Source organism: Convolutriloba macropyga, chromosome 2 (assembly GCF_964194025.1).
Source record: "Convolutriloba macropyga chromosome 2, txConMacr16.3, whole genome shotgun sequence".
Classification (NCBI taxonomy): domain Eukaryota; kingdom Metazoa; phylum Xenacoelomorpha; order Acoela; family Convolutidae; genus Convolutriloba; species Convolutriloba macropyga.
In genome coordinates, this window is record NC_134469.1 from 21,314,771 (window position 1) to 21,339,845 (window position 25,075).

At 30.6% G+C, this 25,075-nt stretch overlaps 1 protein-coding gene across 3 annotated transcripts in view; it reads left to right on the top strand.

Annotated features, from left to right (window-relative positions):
- Window positions 1-25,075, top strand: part of LOC142357984 (uncharacterized) — a 126,396-nt gene that overhangs the window by 69,870 nt on the left and 31,451 nt on the right. For 2 of the 3 annotated variants that reach the window (XM_075409466.1, XM_075409479.1), the window contains exon 9: window positions 2,912-3,027. In XM_075409466.1, coding sequence (XP_075265581.1) covers window positions 2,912-3,027 — 116 coding nt within the window. Of the gene's footprint in view, window positions 1-2,911; window positions 3,028-9,910; window positions 10,002-10,470; window positions 10,698-25,075 lie in introns of all 3 variants that reach the window. The other variant, XM_075409472.1, reaches the window with a different exon arrangement.

Here is a 25,075-nt window from a genome sequence, read left to right on the forward strand (position 1 = left end):
CTATGCGTCCTTAAAATGAGTATAGGATACAACAATCTTGTGCGAATTAATGACAGACAAAACAAAAAAGAGGCAACACTGAAGAGTACTGCCAAAAATTGGAAACTTTAATAACCAGTGGCGCTTTAACAATACTTTTTAGCAGTTCTAAAAGGGGCTGAAAAGAGGACGGTATAACCAATGAATGCAAGACTCACAATTTCAATTAAACTTTTTTGGAAACCATTGGTATATAAGTTAATCAGAACGTTAGCTAAAAGTTTGAGCTACTAAATTCACCAAAATAACGACGCACTAGAAGATTATTAAGAAAATATGCTTACTTTTGAGATTAAGGGATATGATCACAAGGAAAAAAAAAGACGCAAGGCCAAAAGTCATATGTTAATTTTTCGGAAAGCAGATATAAAAGAGTTAAAATTAAAAACTACCGCTATGAACTCAAGCGGCTAATTAGATTCCCCCCGATACAAATCCAATCGTTCATGAATGAGATATAGTGTTTAAACAGCAAATAGTACAACAAATACTAACAAAACTGAAAAGTAGAATTTTGGAAAAAAAGCGTTTAAGTCAAAGAAACGGAGAACTAAGTACTTAAACGATAACAAATTGAGCAATAAACACTAGCCAAAACAAATCAACAAAATTTAAAAAATGTTTTTTGAAAAACATTACAGTCAAATTCATAGAAAGGAAGTTCATAGAAATGATTAGCTGTGAACTGAAACAGTTAGTTTAGTTAAAATAATCCATATTAAAAAAAAATTTGAGATCTTTTCCTAATAATAAAACAACAAATATTATCAAAAGTGCTCTCAAAACTCAAAAATTGTTTGAAAATTTTGGAGAATAAATAGTGTCAAAGTCATGAAAACAACTATCCTTAAACTCAAAAGGGATGACTCACAAGCTAACATTTTCAAATGCCAACATAACACTCCGCTTTAAAAGTACGTTGAAAAAATAATGCCTCAAACCTCCTCTCTGTTTTGCTCTCCTTCCTTACTACTCTAGCATGATCAAATTCACCACTCTAATTTGACTTCTCTGTGACGTGAAAAAAAAGGAGAAAAAAGTTGTGAAATGATCTAACAAATTGAACTCACTAATACAATCTAAATATTTTGGACTTTAAAAATCATCCTGCATTAGTGACAATTGAAACAGTACCTTTGTTTTTAGTTCTTTACAATTACTAGCACAAAAAAACCGCTGGGGAAAGATTTTCATTGGCTTTTTATCACGCAAAATGATTTGAGTGCGCCTTTAGACCACATTCATTTTTTAAATTTTATGTGCTGATATGTTTAATTTTATATCAACAAGTTCAAACCCAAAATCAATTGATTTGCTATCAGTTAACAGAAAACCCCCCTCTTGAAACTAACTGATCAAAATTGTTAATGATTCTTTCAAGGGGTACGCTGACATCAGCTGAAAAATGTTTTTTGAAAACTTGGATAATCAATCGGTGAATACAAAATAATCATTTTCAGACAGGTTGGTTACTCTTGGACAATAGTTTAGCACGCAACTCAAAGACTTTATTTGAAGGATTACATGAACTGCTGTTTATTTTCAGAGATAAACCCTTCCCGCCAATTCCAATGTGAAAATGAGGTTCAAAAAATTTATTCAGTTAAAAACAACAACCAGATAACATTTTTAAGAACAATGTCGATGAGGTTTCCTGAAGTTTTAATATTTGTATCTTATACGCTGATCAGTCAAAAGTATGGTTAAAAATAAGTTAAGCTCAACAATTAGGAGCAAATAACTTACTCGCCAGCCTGCAAAAAGCAAACGTTTTTTTTTTCAAATTTTTTGGTGCAGTAAAAGGTACAACTCAAACTTTAGAGCAGAAAAGTTAAAACAAAAAATGGAGAAATATCGAGAAATTCTTCTTTAGTATCGGTGAGACTCTGGCTAACTGAAATCGTATCAAAACAATCAAATTACAGAAACTATGTCTCAAAAGGAAAAGGAGCGGTGTTCAACAAGGCACAATTTTGGGGCTTTTAACTTTTCTTTCAAAAGATATGACCCTGTGAAACGTTTCCTTCTTTATTTATGCCACAGGTACTGTTTTTTCATCGAGCAGCACTTTGGAAACAATAAAAAAATCACTACAGTAACATTAATAAGGTTATTGGGCGGTTTTTTGTTAACAAACCTACTCTCAACTTTTCTGAACGAACATAGGTTGTTTGCAACTAATCAGAACTTCGAGAAACACCAACCTTAATTATGTCAGCAAGAGGTCGAATAATATACATCGTTCACATACTTAGGTGTTGTCATCGGTGACCAACTGAAATTTAAAGACTCAAATGCTAATCTATTTTCTATCGACTACTGCGTTTAATTTTTAGTAGGTTAGAAATGACATTACAAAATTTATTATTTAATGCGTAGAAGCTTATCCTTCAAAGCTGCAAAGAAAAAATTTTTATGGCGTCAATGCCCGACTTTCCATATAAAAAACCGGGTTTGGTTATAGTATTTCAAAAAGTGAGCTACAATTTTTAATACATAAAGAGGAAAGCAAAATTTGTCACAATCATGAGCAGCAGAAAACCCGGTTTGTTTAAATGGGAAGTCGGGCATAGACGCCATAAAGACATTTTTCTTTACAACTTTGATGGATAATCATTTATGCTTTAAATAATAAAAGCAGCTTCATCGAAGAGATGAAAACCATTAAACCTGCTGAAAAAAGAGAATGAAAATCTGCATATCAATAAATCTCTTTTTTTAAAGAAAAAATTCCCACTGTATCTGTTGTTTCAACCATTTTCGCTACCATCATTTTATTACTATTAAGAATTCGTTATTCTGGCTTCTGCTGCTAATTGATTCCCTAGATAAGATTTTCGTAAACTCAACTTTTGCTTTCCTTTGACCTTAGATGAACTGATGAAGCAACAGCAGCAGCTACAAACTGTAACTGAGGAAAATGATGAGCTAAGGAATTCAGTTGTTCTCCTAGAAGAGGCCAACAAAGGATTGAAAAATGAACTACAGGTGAGTTAATAGTTTGATCTAGTTTGATCATTCATAGCATAACAGGGCCGGGCTGCATTAAGCTATAGTTTATTATATTTGTTATAAACAATTATGTTATGATATAGCGACATTGCCAAAATTGGTAGTTAACACCCACAGAAAACAGCAGATTGCAAATGATTTTTGATAGCATCGTTTTGTCTTGAAACATCTTCCGTTTTTACGTGGTCAGCTTCTTTAACTCAGCCCGATCTACCCTCGTTTGATATCCTATCCATGGGATACTGTTGTTGAATAGAACTTTGAAATGCTTCATTTTCCTTTAAAAAATGGAAGCACGCCACAACTCAGCACTATTGCGCAGGAATTTATTTTTGGGTTGGGATTAACTTGTCCTTGTTTGAGCGTTGAAAAAAATAGAGATATACCAAACTTTTCTCACTCTCAATGCGTTACGCTATCATTTCCAAGAAAATTAATGACCGAATTTTGATATGAGAAGTCTGAAAAACATTTTGTTTTAAAATCAAAATTTATTTTGGGGTTAGGAACTTTCTGCCAGCCTAGCTTTGTTTGTTTAGAAAATTTTGCCCTATTGATATCTTCTGTAGAGATATACACAAGAAGTAATATCAAAAAGCTCATGAAAACTGCATTGATCCTTGCATATATTTGCAAACTTTCATCAGTGGTAAAAATTAACGCAAATTAGAATTAAAAACAAGACGGGCAGGCTGAAAAACTTTTAAAAAATCTGTTAAAAAGTACGCAGAACATTTTACACATTTTCCATTTTTGTTGTCTCGAAGAACACATTCACCGAGCAGAAGATTCATGGAAAATTTTTCCAGCATAACCTATGAAACATGCATAACGTCAACAATGTCTATTTTAGGTGAAACTTGTTCAGCGAATTCTAAACTCAATTGAGTTGGCTTTATGAGTAACATTAGTCTCAATACAAACGATGAATACCTGACTTTTGTAGATGAAAAAATGTGAATAAAAGGTAATGCGAATTAAAACACATTGGCGGCTGAATCCGGAATTTTTTCGAGGCTACATTTAATAGAAGCTACACATATCTGCCCACTCCAAATTAAAAATAATATTAAAGAGATGCCGACAATTTTTTGTTACTAAATTTCGCCTTAGGTTGCTATTCATAAATAGTTAACCTTGACCTCAGTATACCAGATTCTTCATCACAAAATAACAACGAGCAGGCACAGGCAAAAAATCTATGAGAACGGCACCTGCCAGAAAACCCCAAAAAACAGACTTGAAAATGGACCGAAGCCCAATAGATTCAAAATCTGTTAACCGTATTATAAGCAAACCTCTATACGTTTCCGGGTCCTACAATTGTCACGCGGAGCCCTCTTGATACTATTGTTTGAACAATGAGTATTCAAGCAGCAGATAGTCCCCTAAACAAGAAAAAATCACAAATGTAAAAACGAAAAACTAGTTTAAAACAGGAAGAATATTGATCTAATGAAAGTCTCACAATACATTCAACTATTCCAGCTTGAGAAAAAACTTAAAACAAATAGATAAAACTCTTTTGCGAGAAAAAAGTCTCATTAGCAGAAGAAAAGACGTGAAATAAAGGGAGAAACATGGAGGGAGAGTGGCAGTAACAATATACTGCGGGCTCACAAATTCTTAACAAAATATCAAAAGTTTTTCTAAGAAGCCCGAAAGCAAAAACAAATCCAAGAACTGAGATAAACTATTTGAAAAATCACAAATTCCTCTTTGCATTTCTTTAAAACTTCCTTCTATTTGGCTGTCTTAGAGTAATACAAGGAGAAAACCATTGTTTGTTTCTTTCCTAATTCGACTTTTGTGCAGCATATGGCCATTAAAGCTATAAAACATACAAGGAGGCTCGCTTAATGTGCGTTCGCTCCGAGCTCATCTTTATTTTTGACTTAATTGTCAACCAAATGAGATAATAAAAATAGATGTTTCAGTTTAAAAAACTCGTAATAAAACATAACGACAAATCGAATGACATAATGGCATGCCTCATTACAACACCCACGAGATCCGCCATCAAAAAATTACGAGAAAAAAACAAACAACCAAATAAGCAAAAACAAAAATTTCAAGGCAAAAACTGAATATCTGAAATTGAAAGCACCTAGTAACAACGTCAAAATGCAATCAGATAAAACCTTAACTACACGAACTTAATTCTTCTTAACTATACAGCAGATGGATTTTCTTAATGAAACTAAGTAACAAGTTGACAAAGAGAAGAAGTAAGGAGGCGAAATTCAAAAATCAATCAACACTTCTCAAACCAAATATTTTCAAAAGTCTTGAAAATCATCAGTTTATGACAAAAATTATTCCTGATAAATTGAGTAAAAAGTCAATACAAAACCAATGGGACCTGACCTGTTTTTGGTTAGACTAAGCCATGGGAAAGGATTAAAGATACAGGAAAACTCAAAAAAAGTGAAAACCAATTTTTGAAAACACGAATCATTGAAGCCATTAAAAACATTAGCTATTATATTGATAATATGTATTTTCTTTCAATTTTTATTCATACTAATTCAGCTAAAATTATACTGAAAATATAAGTAAGTTTATTTCGGCCACATTTGAATATCATTGGGATCTGTTATTACCCGAATGTGCTAAAAGAAGAGAAAGAGAAACAAATATACCATTCACAAAACTTTTATAAAAGTGCATATTGTCCAAAGAAAACAAAGCAGTTAGGAAATAATATATTAATTTTTCAAAGACCTGGAATTGGATGGGACCCCTCAATGATGAGAATAACTTACAAATTGACAAAAAGAACAACAAAAGCCAAAATGTTTGTAAAGTTTTTGAAAACAGTTTAATATCATATAGTGTTACTGTTCGCTATAAACTGATTGCTTCGATAACGTCAATCATTCAATAGATAATTACAAGCTTATTCAACCGGTCACTATTTTACGGCTATATAAAGAATAAAGAAACAGGCAAAAACAGCAATTTAAAAAAACATTTGAGCGAGGAAATTGTCGCTCGAAAAGCCATAATAAATGAAATTTTGATTGAAAACTTTTTTTATTTTCAAACAATTCTTGAACAGCAATGGGATTCTTCTTTTTAAACAATAAGACTTCAAAAATTCAACAAATTTGAACAAATACATTAATGCCACAAAACCGTAGTATCAACGCCATTAAATTCAATGGATTTCAACGGAAGCCATTAAAAACGCTAAATTAAACCTCAATGGGACAACAAAAATGTTTGTCATTCATAAATTATTAATAGGAAATTACAACAAGTCACTGACAAGGAAAACAGCAACAAATACAGGCAAAATCCAAAAACTCAGCAGAAAAGTGCGAGAAGAAAGTGTCGGGGCCATGTGAACCATAAGCTTCTCTCTGAAAACATTATCTATGATCCATTGAATTTCTTCTCTTAGCGTCTGGGAGCTATCAATATTATGATAATGTGATAAGATTTCAAAAGTATCCAAAATTACGAAAAAAATATCCAAAAATTAAAAAACAATATATGAAAACTCGTGCATCGAGTGATAAACCAACAGTTAGAAGATAAAACTGCTAAATTGATAAATTTGTGTTGAAGTAGAAATGGAAAGAGTCCTGACATTACTGACCCAAGCATAGGTAAGCAGTAAGACATCACATTAAGTTCTTTGACTACTAAAACAACAAATAACCAATAATTCAGTCTAAAATTGCGAGAATAATTCAGTCAATAACTCAGGCAAAAACCAAGTATTCAGTCTAAAATTGCGAGAAGAAAGTGTCCAAGCTGTTTAAATCATATGTTTTTCTCTGTAAATTTTAACTGTGACCCTTTGAACGTTTCTCTAAGCCATCGAGAGCTATCAATGTTAAGATAATGTGATGAGATTTCAAAAGTTACCAATAATACGAAAATATCCAAAAACTTCTTGCAGTCAATGCCAATCCCCGTTTTTCGGCATAATGATGCCTAATATATATCTCAGAAGTCTACCGTGTGACAAATAAACGTGCCCATTGAATGCTAATTAATTTTTTCCTGAAGACAGCTGAATGTTAAATTACCAATTTCTCCCAATTCCTGCTGGTTGTTGCTGATGATTGTTTCGTCTGGCTGTTATTTCGAAAATAATTTTACACACTTGAAAAAAATACACTTTTCAAATTCCATTGCGGGTGATCTTGAGATTTTTCCTTTGTGGCTTATATACCTCTGTGTTAATAGAAATTGAACTATCTTTTAGAGCCTGATTGACCGCTGTGGTTGGTACTTTAAGTTTTTCGCATTTTCGCATCTGACTAGCTTGATTCAAATTATACACTATTATCTTCGAGGATGTGTTGTAAGACGCTGTACTGCTAAGACAACAAAGAAAACCAGAAATAGTTAGGAAAAAAACAAATTCTGCAAGATTTTTTTATCAATAAAATAATGCATCAGGCTTTATTTTTGGATGAACTAAGTCAACCACCAATCATGCAGATTAAAACCGAACCCTTGTCAATGTGGTGATCTTCTGCCAAAAAAAAATACTAACAAAGAAAATTGTGCGTTAGTACAACCGGAGTCTGTGGACGAACTACAATGACGGTAACTATTCATATTGATAACACTAGATGAATTTTTTAAAGTGAAATATTTCAGAGATCCTATGTATGATTTTTTGAAGGAAAAACGCGTTCCTTTTAACAAGGAAGTTCACAATTTCCACAAATTAAGTTAAGATCCCAAAAAGCCAAATGAAATTAAAATAATGTTGACATGGATGAAATTGGATTTTTGGCACAAGATAAAGTTTTACAATCAGCTTCCAGATAGAAAACGATCAATTATGCACCTGGGATAAACTTTCTTCATAATCTTTCAGAGATCATGAATCAATGATTACTAAGATTCATATATGATCTTTCTATGATTAAAAAGAATCAATTATGGTCTTTGTATGATCAATACGAATCTTTCATGGTCTTTGTAAGTATAAAAAATAAGCTTTGAGAAAATAATTTGATTGATGGCAAATAATTATATATTGTCTTTGTATGGATAGCGAGAAACTATTCAGGCCTATTCGAGGAAACATGAGACCCACGGAAAGAAGGAAAGAGTTGAATTCATATCTCCCAATTAAATCGTTCAAGCACGGCAGCGCTTTAAGACAAACCGAAACCTGGATCTCCGAAAAACAGGCAAAAGGTTTCCCAGATAAGTCCTGAGTGAAAACAAGCACCAAACAGAGGTCTCAGATATGCCGGGAAAAACAAGAACAAAAAAGAGTGCCAGATAAGCTGGGACTAAAAACAAACATAGAAGAAAGATTCCCAGATATGCCGGGACAAAAAACAGGAACCAAAAGTTACTAATTTTGTTCAAGAACAGAACAATCGGTCTATATAAAAATTTTAAGTACTGACTCTCACAACATTTTTTATAGTTAATCTTTTTTGCAGTTGACTAAAGACATTAATAGCAAAAAAGAATAAACTGGAGAGGTTCAGAAGAAGAAAAATTTTTAAAAACGAAATCTGATTGTCTCACTATATTAGCACCAATTAAAATCCATATGAAATGTGAAAAGTCACCAAACATTTTTACTTTACTGATGATGAGCGAGGCAAAAAGAAAAATTGCAAAAAAAGTTTCAGCTACTAACTACGGTGTTTTTGTTACAAAATACAAAAAAATCGGTCAAAATGTTTCAACTCAAAAATTTTTGACATAGCTCTTCGAGGCAAGTATCTGCGTAGAGAGAGCCACCAAAAAAATCTCGTTAATCAATGTTTTCAGGACTTAATGGTGCTTTTTCGATAAAAATCACGTATGTTTAAGTATGATTGCTAAGATAGCTCCAATTGTGCGTAAGTTTTGCTTGTATTTGCTTCAGTTTTTGGCAACTTGCTAGGCCTAATTGTATTTGCTTAAGTCTTTGGTATCCTGCTAAGCCTTTGCTCACACTTATTTGTTTGGTTTAGCTTAGGAATAGAACTTTTTTGTATGATCTTAGTATGATTACCAAGTTTCGTTAAAAACCATATATGACTTAGTATGATAATAAAAATGGCTTGTTACAGGCAGTTTCTTGTAGGTGTTACAGGCAGTTTCTTGTGGGAAACAAAGCAAAGGAGTTTTTGGTCCACTTAGCCCACAAAATTTTTGTTTTCTAAAGTTTCAGCCACTAGATAAGGTGTTTTTGTTACAAAATACAAAAAAATCGGTCAAAATGTTTCAAATCAAAAATGTTTAACATAGCTCTTCGAGGTAAGTATCTGCGTAGAGAGAGCCACCAAAAAATCTCGTTAATCAATGTTTTCAGGACTTAATTGTGCTTTCTTGATAAAAATCACGTATGTTTATGTATGATTGCTAAGATAGCTCCAATTGTGCGTAAATTTTGCTTGTATTTGCTTCAATTTTTGTCAACTTGCTAAGCCTAATTGTATTTGCTTAAGTCTTTGGTATCCTGCTAAGCCTTTGCTCACACTTATTTGTTTGGTTTAGCTTAGGAATAGAACATTTTTTTGTATGATCTTAGTATGATTACCAAGTTTCCTTAAAAACCATATATGACTTAGTATGATGAATAAGATGGCTTGTTACAGAAAGTTTCTTGTAGGTGTTACAGGCAGTTTCTTGTGGAAAACAAAGCAAAGGAATTTTTGGTCTACTTAGCCAAAAAAACTTTTGCTTTCTAAAGTTTCAGCCACTAGATACGTTGTTTTTGTTACAAAATACAAAAAAATTGGTCAAAATGTTTCAAATCAAAAATTTTTAACATAGCTCTTTGAGGTAAGTATCTGCGTAAAAAAGCATATGTTGGGTCATTTTGTGATCGAAAAGATATGATCGTGATAAATATATGATCGGTGTAACACGCATTTCACTTCAGATGCGACAGAGAGAACTCGATCAACTGACGGTTGCCGAAATCAGTGCCAGAGAAGAAGCTGAAATTCAAAAGGAAAAAGCTAGTATTCTAGGTAAGAACAACAGATTCTTAATTCGGATCTTTTCCGTTTGTGCCCCCTGTTCGTTATGCACCCCCAGTTAAAAAGCACGTGTCATTACACAGTAAATCATTATGCAAAAGATGGCATCTGCGTATGGTGGGTGCAAATAATATGTACCCACTGAGCTGGGGGGGGGGGGGGGGGGCAGAAACGGAAACGATCACTTAATTCATAACCGAGGATGTCTGACGGTATACCTGTGATTTTAATATTTTTAAACTTTATTTCGCAGCCGAATGCAACCACAAATTTCATAAATCGACAAGAATAACATCAATGCGTTTGCGTTGCGTTTGAGTTTCTCACATGGACGAGAAAACGATCGTGTTTGTGTCCATGAGCCCATATACATTTGTGGTGAATTGTGGTTTTTGTGTTAAAGATGATCAGACAGCTAATCATTTGACCTATAATGACAAACAGTGCTTCTCTATTTCAGCCTCCAAAAATGCCGAGAAGGAAGCAAAGTCAGAGTCAAGTTTGGACAATGACTCACTTCTTGACCTCCAAAACCAACTGGCCCACTCGAAAGACGATGTGCTGAGTCTGAACTCAGAGTTGAACATGCTGAAAGACCAGCTGGTGCAGAAGAACAGACAGATTAGTGACTTGAACAAAGAGTCCACATCCAGAATTGGATTGACCAAAGAGAACATCAAACTTAAGGTTTCATTCGTCTATTTTTTGCTTTCCAAGCTGGAGTTTTCTAGTTTATGTCATACGAGCAGACTAACTATCACAAACTTTGCTCCTTGATCAGACCATTTGTGCAGGTATTCGATGTAGTCTATATTTTCACCTATTTTCACCGTCGGGATTTTTGTTATGATCAGGCCAATGTACGACCATTAACTAGACAATTTAAAAGACAATGCGTTTTCAAGACCATGTAATTTGAGTCGAGCACCGCCAAAACGGGCTAATGATGGGCACAGAATGGTGAGCTTCAACGTGGCCATCTCCGCAATTGGTAGTTAGTTGTTCTTAACTTAGTTACCCATTGTTTAAAACACGTTTGCCACCCGGTTCGAGGAAAAATAGGAAAAATATGCAATATCAGCTGTGAAAAGTTTTTTCACCGCAATTTTTGTACAAAATTTTGCACAACTTACTACAACTTACCGGACGTAAACGGGGTTAGAATCTCTCACCCAGTTCATGTCAGGCAGTTCTTGTCCCACTGCGCCACTAGTATTGTGTATATTGGTACCTCCGCAGCTTAGAGCCGCGATACGGTACCAATATACACATTACTCTAATTCCCTTTATATATCCACAACTCTGTATTTACTTCTTTTATATTTAAATCTATCATTTCTTGTCTCACATAGTGCAAACCACTAGTGTCGAGTTAAGCTGGTAATTAACTGTTATCAGACGGATAGTTTGGGTTCTATCCCCACTGACTCCAGTGGACGTCCCCAGACACTAGTATTAAACTAGTGAGACCGTGTAACAAGCACGTAAAACCAACTTGCGAAAATTGGTGTAACCACTTCGTGGATAACTTGAACAAAAAACCATCTCAACTCTTTTATAAGTTTTAAATTTTGATAATATTTTTATAAAAATTAATTGTAAAATCTAAACTCACCATTACAACTTTTATTACCTTTATCATCAAACGAATCAATTGCTATTTTATATTGTTCTTTTGTTTCTAAAAGGTGTTTCTTACTATCAATAGTAAAATTTGTAACATATTTATTTTTTTTCCTCATACATAGCGTTTTTAAAGTCTTCAATAGTAATTTGTTTTTTAATAGTAGCCTTGGTTATACCTTTTAACTTTTTCTCATCTTCTACTTTAACTGTATTATAACAATATGCTTTAGCTATAAGGAAGCAGGCTTCTATAATAGTATCATTAGGTAATTCATCCTTCATCTTACCTAACTCATTATTAAGTAAAACATCTTTTATCTTATTCCTTTCAGTTTCTATATTACTATCTAAAAGAACATTTATGTTTATAAATAAACTATCAATATCTGTATAATGATAACTACATCTAACTCTTTCTCAAAGTAATCATATATAGCTTTATAGATAAATAGTTTAGCTTTTTCTAATATAATAAAACCAATATAATTAAACTTATCTAACTTAACATTACCTCTTGTTTTATGTACAGCCACTAGATCATCATCAAACTCTACAGCATATTTAAAACTAATATTTTCTACTAATTTAATATATCTATCTACTTCATTAATTAACTCTACATTTTGTCTATTGTATACATTTTCTACTGTTTTTCCATAGAAGGCATTATTCATCAGTTTAAGGAATACATCTCCAAATTTATCACCCTTAGCTTTAGCTTCTTTTCTTTTCTGAATATTTAACTCAATATAAGGCTTTAACCAATCACTCTTAATATACTCTAACTTTTGCTTAATTGCAATATTTTCCAACTTCAAACCACTGATAGTCATGAGGACCATTATATTGTCTAGTCATTAGACTAAAAGTGAATTCGTTTTCTTCCTACTTATCATCTGTAGGTTTTGTATACTTTACTACATCAAAGGTGTTAAACATGATATGGGAATGTATGTTATACATTTCCTGTAATACATTCAAGAATTTAATATCTTCATAAGTACTACTTGTTATCATTATTTGATTATACTTCATATTATGATCTAATCCCAACTCATTAACTTTATCTCGCCACTTCCCATCAACAAGTTTTTTCTGATTAACAATTTCTTTATGTTCATCTGATTCATTGTGTTCATTTTCATTGTTATATCTAGTATTACATATATTGCAATATCCTGAATTATCTTTAGATATGGTACTATCTTCAGTTATATCCTTATCTTTACCATTAACATTATCCAGATGCATCTTTGTGTTCAACTGTTGATCCACACTATATTGACTCAGAATAGTCTATCATATTACACATTCCAACTTAATCCCATTCTTTATTATTTCCCCATTAACTAATCTTACATTATTCCGATATTTTAATGTGTCCATATGTTTAGCATGTTCAGCATTATTATCCGGATACATATCACAACTATCACAATACTTTATTCACTCTAGTTCAGGATACTGATTATCTATCTTTTGTTCTATATCTTCACCAGTAACTTTTATTCCATCCTCATTAGCACTCTCAATAATTTTATTTCTTTTATATATTCGCTCATTCTTTTTATGTTTAAGTGATTGATTTTACCTATAATAATTCATTTGAGTTAACTCTTGATTGCAAGCTTCACATTTAAACTTATTTGTTTTAGGCTTTCGGACATAGACAAAATCATCAGATGAAGATGATTCTCTATCTGAACCTGAATCTTTAGATTGATCTAAGTCTTTAGATGATTCTTTATCTTTAGTTTGATCTTAATCTGGATAATATTTTGTTTCAACCTTTCGCAAGGACTCACGCATATCTTCTTCTCGTTATTTTAATTTTGCATCTTGTTTATCATATGATTCTTTTATCTCTTCATTTATTTGATTAAACGTTCTCATTGATTCTAAAAATTTTTCTAATTCTACCTTTTGTCTTTTTTTATCTACTGGTTTGATTTCTTCCCTTGGTTTGTTTTTATTTTTTAACATTTGGACTGCCATTCTAGTAGAACTAGATTGAGCTTGTCCACCACCAAATTGGTTTTGTCCATGAGATTGATCTCGCTCACTTCCAGATTGGACTTGTTCATTCCCAGATTGAACATTTTCGTTAGGACCTTGATAACTCATTTTTATAGTGCAAATTTTGAAATAATATACTTATATATATATATATATATATATATATATATATATATATTCACAATAAAAAAGTGAGTACTAAGTTTAATAAATGTGAAGATAAAACTTGGTGTTGGATTTGTAATGAGTGCCAAAGTAAACCTTATAATGAAACTATACCATATAGAGATAGTCACCCTCATATGAGTAAGCATTATAATGATCTCAATCAATATTCAACATGTAGAATGTGTCAGATAAATAAACATATTTCATACTATAGATTTAAATGTTTTAGATGTAGATTATGTATCCATCTTCATAGATATAGATTTGATCATACTAAAGAAAGATTTAGAGAACATTTAAAGAAATATAATATCCACGAAGCGGTTCAACGGAGTTGTTTTGCAAACTCACCGATAGTGAAACATGGGCGAAGCCCTATCTGCGAAGCAGTTATCTCTGATTGAGGTCTAATCAGATAAGATTTTCATTCTGAAGTTTAGTACAAAAAAAACGTTATTTTTATTCCTTACATAATGATTTATCTATGGTAAACCAAGAAGTTTGGGAATGGGCTAAGCCTTTGTTTCACCAACCAAAGATTTCGTCTCCTCCCTGATTATTTAACTATAAAAAATGGCTCAGATAGATTAACTTATAGAATTAAACAGTCTAGAGAAACAAAACAGAAGAAATAGATTAGAAGATAAATTAAAACAACAAGAATATTATGGTGAAATAGAAGAGTTATTTGATCCTTTAACTAAAACACTAAATGCAAACATTGAACACAATCTAGCATTAAGTGAACAAACAATAGGGGCAATAGATTGGCAAAATCAAATGTTAGATAAACAAACTAAGATGATCCAGCAAGCTGGTTTCCATATCAGTGAAAACATTTCCGAGATTAATGAAACGTTAAGGGGGTCTATAAAGGAAACTCAAGATATAGCACCAGTTTTCCTTGATACAAAGACAGCCAATATTCATCATTTAATGGGGGGTCAAACTAATCCCCAATTAAAATTAAATCTTGTAGATTTGCCTACTAGAAGATATAAAATGAATGATGTTGATATAACCCTTGAGCAGGGTGCATTTTTAATTAAGGATAACTTATATGAATTTTCAGACGGATTTTTTTTCTTACTAAATCAAATGTAACATATGATGATAATATTGAAGAAGATGAAAATAAAATTAAAAGGTTTTAAAAGGATATTAGATATGATGCAGGAAAAGGAGATAAGAAAAGTACTAGATATAGAACAATGAAACGTATAATGGTGGTAAAATATGATGTATTTAACAGGGGTTTAAATAGCAACCCTAACTCAAATAATTTAGTAGAAAGACTAGAATTATTAATCCTAGAAACAAAACCTGCTCATGATTGATTATATGATGAAATGCTAGATATATCTAAGCAACTATTATCTATGATTACTATTAATCAAGAGCAACTAGATAATTTTGTTTTTAAATATGGTAAATAAATAATGATGGAAAAACAACAACAACAACCATTAGCTAAAGAAGTATTCAGTCCTCAAATAACAAAGTTTAGAAGAGGAAAAATAAAACCATTATATAAAGATAAAACATGGTCAGCTGATTTAATTGATAAGTCATCTCTAAGTAAATACAATAATCATTATAATTTTATATTAACTGTTATAGATATATTCACAAAATATGCATGGGCTATTCCATTAAAAAATAAACTTGGTTTATCTATAACTAAAGGTTTTAAAATAGTATTAGGTGAACATCCGTAGGGTGGCCCTGAAAGTCGAAAACCAGAAAAGTTATGAGTAGATAGAGGTAGTGAGTTTTACAATAAAACATTTAAATCATTACTTAAAGAATATGAAACAAAACTATATTCTACTTATAGTGAATTAAAGGCTCTGTTTATAGAGATAAAACATTATTACACATAATTAAAAAACCAATGTTCATCAATGGTGATGGTAATTGGGTAAATATACTAAATGATGCAGTCATAACATATAACAATAACATTCATTCAACAATTAATATGACACCAGTTGATGCTTCTAATAATCCTGATAAAGTTAGATATATCAGGGAACCTGCTTCGCAGATTTTATCTGATTCTACTAAGATTGAACCAAAATTAAAAGTTGGTGACTATGTTAGAAATGCAGATAAACGTAATATCTTCTATAAGGGATACACTTCTAATTGGAATAGAGAAATGTTTAAAGTTAATGAAGTTTTAAAAACACAACCACCAACATATAAAATAGAAGATATTAATGGTGAGATAATAGAAGGTAAATATTACAAACAGGATTATTAAAATCCGAGTTTGACTTTGAATCTAATAATAAAGATATAGAATCATTAGACACATTTCTTACTGTAAGCAAATACAAAGATGACAAGAAATAGATTTAACCAAGCCAAACATCAATGGCAAAGCATGACCGGAGGTCCATCGGGGAACCCGCTTCTCGGATCAACATCAACAAACAACTTTACACTAAGTAATGCTCGTGGGCCATTCCTAGAAGAAAATGATAATATTGATATGAAGGATACCTATAAAATTACAATTGTTCATCCTCCAATAGATGAAAAAATGTTGTTAATAAAGAGTAATGAGACAATAACTTACTATCCTCTAATAGTAAAATAGATATTTTAAGTAAAAACATAACTGAGCTAAGAAAAGTTGAATCTGATAAAGTCACAAGTAAAACATTACAACTAAATGAAACACAAGTTAATGATGAACTAAGTAATGAGTTTATAGCATCAGCAAATGAAGTCACAAATACTGTCAACTTTTGTAATAAAGTTGCCGCTGATACTATCTCTAAATATAATCAATTAAAACAAGAATTTGATAATAATAAGTTAAATCACTAACAAATATTACTAACATACAATTAGATGATATGTTTACTAACGGTCTAGGAGAAATGAAAGAATACAATAAATCTATGAGAAAAGTACAATATATATTAGCTATACTTTTAGGAAGTACATTAGTTGATAATAAAGAGCAAGCAAGACTTGAGATGCATTATGGTTTTAAACAAAATATATAATGAAAGAAATAGAAAGATTTTTTACTAGTGAAAATGAGCAATCCAACAGCACCGAGTGAGAGATTACTATATCCAGATTTGTCATCAGTATCAAATAGATAAATAAACGAAAAGTTGCAAGCTAATAATAAATTTAACAACAATATTAACATTATAAAAGATATTAGAAATTATTATGAAACTGAAACTAATAACTATAAGAAGAAGTTAAGTAGATAAAAAATTTTTATTAACGTAGCTGAGATAACAGAAATACTATTATCATCAAAAGCAACAACGGCAATAACAACATCAAATGCATTAACAGGTATATGATTACCTTATTCTATACCAATAGCTTTGGCTACTGCAACTGTTTGTGGTTCATTATCAAAAACAATTAATACTAAAATAAGAAATAAAATTATAAAGTATTGACAAATGTATATTTTAAGTAAACATTTTAGCGACAAAATTAATAAACTATATACTAAATCAATGAAAGATAATAAAATAGATAATGATGAATATAATGAATTAGTCAAGATATATGAAGAATACAAGAAGAACAAGAAAAATAAATTAAGTGTTTTTTTAGATTAAAGCTATTAGTGCTTAGTAGTAACAATGTTTTTAGTAATAATAATATTAGTATTAATATTTGTGGATAGATATAGAGTTTTAACTGAAACTATAGTCTTAGTCTTAGCCATAACTAAATTATCTTTTCTTTGTACCTAAGTATAACCCTCTTCCTTTTTGTACTACCTTTATACCTTCACCAGTAGTTGCAAATTTAATTAAATCAGATGTGGCTGATAAAACAGCTCTAGGGTTTCTGGATGCAGCTGCATTTCATATTTTACTTGCTATTTCTATTGCTCTTACAGGATTATTAGCAACTTTCTTTCCGAAGTTAACTGTAGCTCTACCAACATTTTTAAAGAAATCTTGCAATCCCTCTGCTTTTATTGTTGCATCACTAACAGTCATTGACTTATTTCTCTTACACTTAACACAATTACCTTTTAAAATCTTAGTACCTTTTGAAGTAATAAAACCTCTTATGTTATTAGTACCACTATAATGTCTGCCACCAACGCAATATGAATTAGTTTTGAACTTATTTAAAAGACACATTTTATATATAAAAAATAATGGAAGTTAAAAAGTATAATCCCTTTGTTGTTAAACATAAGCCTCAGACTACGGGTTCCACCCGCGAGCGAAGCTCGAAGACTAAGCCTAAGACAAAGCTTGAAGCTAGGGGTCTATCTCAAGAGAATATAAAGAAATTAGATATTATTTATGCTATGGGCTTTGTTAAGACTAGTAGGAAATAGTTTAGAGCTATGGGGCTTCGCACATGTTTCACCATAACTATGACTATAACTATAACAATTACTGTAATTAAGAGATTATATCAACCATCCTATTACCATCACTATTAACACTAATAACCTTTCTAGTTAATACTAATGCATGACATCGGCAACTTCAGCACTAAATTAAAAATTAAGTTGTATTGGTTGTGGACCTATATGATGACTTTGATATCTAGTATCGAATACATATATTCTATAATTACTTTTGAATGTTTCTTGATTTATATATGGTTTTATATTATGCGGTAGCCCATTATAATCTTTATCAAAGCTAACAATCTCTTTAGAAGCCTCATTATAATATTAGTACCATAATTAATATTCATTCTATCCTCGGGATAAAACTCACTAACAATCTTACAATAACATTCAGCAACATTTATTATCTCAAATGTACTTGCATCATGAGTTTCTTCGCTAACACAATTATTTTCAAAACCAACTATTATATATTGAAGTCTTTCCCTACCCATTTCCATACCTAGATCAAACAAGAAGTTAGTAGCATTGGGTACATTCTTATAAAATGTCTTTCTTTCATAATAGCTAAAGTCTACATTATTCTTTTTACTTAAAGCCTTTTGCACAATAATTCTATTGTCATTACTAGGATCAATACTGGGCACACACACCATGATATATCTCTAATAGCATGATATATCTATAGTACCATAATTATCAATGCATCAGCACCCGCATTAACTCTAAATAGAGCTCTACCATTATTATTTCTTTTTAATTTTAGTTTAAATCCTAAACCATATACAATCTTTTGTAAATCATTTACGAAACCAAATAGATCACTCATCTATATGGTCACCTTTATGTTGACTATCTCTATTACCTTGATTTCTAACAAAAAGCACTCTAATATTCATCAACAGTACTAGTTAATATAATTATACATCAAAAGATTAGGATGGCAATGATCTATATATTCAATAGTCCTACCACCACTACTTTCAAGCTTAACTGAACTAAACAATGCCATCATACCATAATTAACTAATCTGATATTAGCATTACTAGCAAATAGACCACCAGCATCATCTGATACAATAAACTCTATCTCTAGATATGAATCACGCAAATTTAAATGATTCTCTTCTCTATTGGGAATGATATTAATATTAGTATTAACCGTATTCATTGTTGCTAGAATATTAGGTTTATATTTTTTAATCCTACTATTGTGTATGTCATTATTATAACCATAAGTTGTATCCAAATTAAATTTCATTTTTACAATTTAAAAATTTAACTTTAACTATAACTACAACTATAATTATAACTATAACTTTGACTATAACCAAAGCTATAATTATAACTATAATTATAATCTGATATTTGAATATAAAAAATGACTGACAAATTAATTCTATATGAACTACAAAAGATACATGAAACTCTAACTAAAACTAAAGAAGAGCATACACTTAACTTTAGAATGATAAAGCCAACAGAAAAGTTTAACTTTAGTGAACCTATACTTAACTCATCAAAATTAGGTTTAATTAGATTATCTGTTTATAATTCGGTGTTTAATGTGAATAGAAGGAACAGTCAATTCTTATATGATACCCAAGGTGAAATATGGTCAGATACCCGTATTTTAGCTGTTATACCAGGTGCATATGATTTAATCGAAATAGCAGATTTAATAAAAGAAGAAACTAATTGTAATGTTTTAATAGAACCTGATAAGAAAACAATGAAAAGTTTAATGGAAATAAAACAAGGTGCAATTAACTTTGACATAGAAAATTCAATAGCCACATTACTGCGCTTTAGAAAAAAGTATATGAACAAGGTAAAAAATCATCTAAGAAAATTGTTGATATTATGGGTTTTAGTACTATTAACATTCATTGTAATGTGATATCTGGTGTTAAAGATAATGGGAATAACACAGACATACTATATACTTTTACTCTAACAGAACCACCAGGTTACTTCACAAACATTATACCAACTAATATCTTGTATCAAAATGTAACAAAAGATAGAATAGAATATATAGAGTATCATATTAAAGATGAGCATGGAAGACCTATAGACTTTAATGGTGATGTATTAAGTTTTATTTTACATCTGACGTAGTCAGCTAATATTAATATTAAACTCTCCGATCCCGATCCCATCAGTGAAGCTGCTCCGCAGATCTGGTGTAACCAGCAACTTCGTTGATCTATTCTAAATTATAGATCTAACTTTAGATATTGTTATAAACTTAAACTAAACTACAAAATTCTCCGATACCAATTAATTTTTAGTTTACCATTAATATTTTTTTTGTTTTTATTTAAATCAATGACGATGTAATTATAAGGTTCCTTCCATACTTTATTACATATATTAGCAAACTCGTTATAACTAAGTTCAACATTATTAAAGAAATCTTGATATATTGATATGAGGACTTTACCTCTTTGTTCAAATAAAATAAGTAGATTACAATTCTCTCTAACACTCTGTCTATCTATTGTGAATAGATTTTGATTAAGATATATCATATTACAATTATTTTGTCTACCTCTACAAAAGTATTCATTAATAATTGGTTCTTTGGCTCTAAAATCATCGAATATCATTAGTTTCTGTAAGTCTTTTAGTTGATTGGTAGAGCGTAAACCTTTTATATCTTTAACAAACTCAACATCTGCTTATCGTTTATTCTCTCTACACCTTCATATTGATCGCCATTAGGACCAATGATGAATAGCTTATCAAAGTATATTCTAGCCAGAATTAGCTTTTTTGATAAGAATGTCTTGCCGCATTCACTAGGACCATATATTATATATCTAAAGTTCACTGGGAGTGTAGCTTCTGTAATTATATTATCATCATTTAGCCATGATTGTAGATCTTCATTTTTATTTACAGAGATATTGTTACTAAGATCTGCTCGCGGATATTCTTTGTTGTTAGATTTAATTAACCCTTTGATGTTTTTCACCAAATAGATATAAAAAATTATCTTTATCTTTATCATTATCATTAACATTAACATTAACATTATCATTATCATAATCATTAACAATATCATTATCATTATCATTATCATTATCATTATCATTATCATTAACATTATCTTTAACATTATCATTATCCTTAACATTAACATTATCATTATCATTAACATTATCATTAACATTATCATTAGCATTATCATTATCAATAACATTATCTTTATCATTATCATTATCATTATCAGTGACATTATCATTATCATTATCATTAACATTATCAATAACATTATCATTAACATTAAGATTATCATTAACATTACAACTTAAACAAAAACACTCATTATATATTCCTGGATATTTACATTGATTAACTAGAATATTCAAAGCATTGTTAATTCTAAATCCTCTATCAATAAGAAAGATCATATATAAATAATCAGCCCCACAATAAGATTCATCATATTGTTGTTTTTTCTCATTAGAGCATAGATCAATATATTCTTCTAAAAATAATGGTGGGGTCTCAACACCAATCTATCAAAGTAACATGTTGGACCACCATCTCCTCTTATAACTAAAATCCAATGTGTACCATCAGTTGGATGTAAATTTACAATAATGTTGGAGTTAGGTTCACAGATTGTTTTAGGACTTTGATCTCTCATCACTATTTCAATTGGTGTTAGACTTATATCTTTTCCTATATATTTTATTCTGATATCACTCATAGCATTATTATCAATATTATATTTATTATTGAATTCCTCAAGAGTTAGGATAAGCATTTTTAATAGGTAAAAAAATTGAAGACAGGTAGCGCAGTTATAATTTTTAATTTCTTAATTGGAATTTGTTATATAATATATGATTCAATACCAAGTAAATATACAAAACTAGAAGAAAGCTTTGGTGGATTTATGTATACGACTCTAGTTAGATTTGAATATGAAAAGTCACCATTACATAATATTGTTTATGGTGGAACTGGTACAGGCAAAACATATTTTATTAGACAATACTTAAAGTTATACTTAGATCCGCGAACAGATTCCGTCTGTGGTAAACCAAGCGGTTACACCGATCACAACCAAAACCAAAACCAAGACCAAAACCAAAACCAACAGCAAGCTAAAAATATAATCATAGTATGTAAAGATGATAGGGATTGGATAGATCCTGAGACTGGTGAGTTTTATACTGGATCTATTACATGCGATATAAATATGGTCACATCAAAAAAATAGTCAATATTGAAAGATAGTGTAATAGTACTTGATGATATGGGTGATAAGTTAAATAAGGATATAGCTTATTATTTCACAGATGGCAGACATTATAATATACAAATGATTGTAATGTGTCACAAACCAGCTCAGATAATTAATAAAGCAAGAATGAGTTGTGATACTATATATTTAACAACTAATAATGGAGCTGATCTATTTAAAAATTTTAATGAAATATATAAATGTGAACACAACTTCAATAAAATAATTAGTGAGTTAAATAGTAACGATTACTGTACAGATTGAATGTCAGATGAACTTCGTTATGGTATAATTGAATGTAATAGGAAAGAGAATGTTTTTATTATTATTGATAAGAATAGAACTATGATATATGACTCGAGAGTTGGTTTCCTTGATTTATATGCTATTAGTTTAAAAGATAAATTAGGAAGTGAAGATAGAAAAAACATATAGCATATATGAAACCACTCATGATAAATGCAACAGATAGAAATACTATTAATCATAATAAAAATATCAGTTCTTTTTTAATAAACTTCTTACATCAAAAGGTATTAAAATACAGAATGATGTTTTAACACAAGAAATGGTTAAAGCTGATGTGGTTTTAGGTTAGCATCAACTATTTTAGGATTTATAGGTACACGTTTTATGATATATAATTATATGAGTCCTGATACAACAATAAGAACTACAGGACATGTGGCAAAGAGTGCAAGTAATATATTGAAAGGAGCAAGTACATTGGTTAATGGGACTTCGTCCATGTTTCACCATTTTGGACGCGGAGAAGAAGAGCAAAGAAAACAGTTTATGGAAAAGCTACGAGGAGAATATATAAATAAAGAGACCTGAATTTTAAATACAGAGGCCCGAAGTTATTTAAACAGCTATATGGAAATAATGAAGAATTTAGAGAAGAAATTATAATTTTTGTTAGAGATAAAAAAGAATTAGACCATAAAGAGATTTTAGATAGAAGAAATAAAACTAATTTTTTCAAAACGACAGGGAGGGAATATTTAGCTAGGTGTATCCTATCTGAAGATAATACTAAAGATTTAATTGAGATATTGGCTAAATATGATGGGTGTAATTGAAATTTGACCAATTATAAAGGGTTATAAAATGTTTAGAGTGTAAACATAAATTTGGACTCCCTTTTAATTTAGCTTTTCATTATTCAATATATCATGAAGATAAAACTAGTAAATATGCATGTGGTGATAAAACATTTAGTGGTATTTGTATGAAAACTGATTGTTCTTTTAAAGATGAATCTGGATATAACTCTAGCTCTAGTATTAACTCTAACTCTATTTCTAGCTCTAGCATTAACTCTAGCTCTAATTCTAACTCTAGCATTAACTCTAAATCTAGCGTTAACTATAACTCTAACTATAACTCTAACTCTAAATCTAGCATTAGCTCCAACTCTAACTATAAATCTAACTCTAACTCCAGCATTAACTCTAACTCTAACTATAACTCTAACTCTAACTTTACCATTAACTCTAACTCTAGCATTAGCTCTAACTCTAGCTTTAACTCTAACTCTAGCATTAACTGTAACTCTAACTATAACTCTAACTCTAACTCTTGCATTAACTCAAACTCTAACTATAATTCTAACTCTACCTCTAGTATTAACTCTTACTCTAACTCTAGCTCTAGCATTAACTCTAACTCTAACTCTAACTCTATCTCTAACGCTAGCATTATTTCCAACTCTAACTATAACTCTAACTCTAGCATTAACTCTAACTCTAGCATTAGCTCTAACTCTAACTCTAGCATTAACTCTAACTCTAACTCTAGCATTAGTTCTAACTCTAACTCCAACTTTAACACCAGAGTCCTAACTAGAAAATGTAATAAATGTAATTCTGTAAAACCACTAACTGATTTTGATGAGAGTAAGTATACATGTAGAAATTGTACTTCAGCTAAAGTTAATTGTCTATATTGTCCTTCTGTTGTGAGATATGATGGGAAAAAACTCAGGTAAAGAAACAACATCCAGATGTAAAAATAACTAGAGGATTTAGTAGAAGTTTAACTGAAAGACCAGTGGAACTGGTTCCCAGATCAGTGGAACTGTTTCACAGATCTGTTATTACCCAAACTGGGGAAAGTTGTTCGTTTAAATATTATAATTTTGTATCATTTTTTATTAATAATGGAATAAAAATAGAAAAAGTAAAAAAGAATAAATAATTATTGAAGAGTATAGATAATTTAATATAAAAAAGTATAGAAAATTAAAAAAATTAAAAATTTATTAAAAAATTTAGATAATTTTAAAAGTTATTTTAATGAAAGGGGAAATCACTCTTTAAGCGCGATAGATACTGATTTTGTACTGAGGCATCACTCCGATAGAAGCGATTTCGCTCTTAAAGAGTGATTCGCAAAATGTTAGAAAAATTTAAAAATATATAAAAGAGTTAAGCTGGTTTTTTTTGTTCAAGTTATCCACGAAGTGGTTACATCAATTTTCGCAAGTTGGCTTTACGTGCTTGTTACATGGTCTCACTGGTTTTATACTAGTATCTTGGGACGTCCACTGGAGTCAGTGGGGTTAGAACCCAAAATATCTGTCTGATAACAATTAATTACCAGCTTAACACGACACTAGTGGTTTGTACT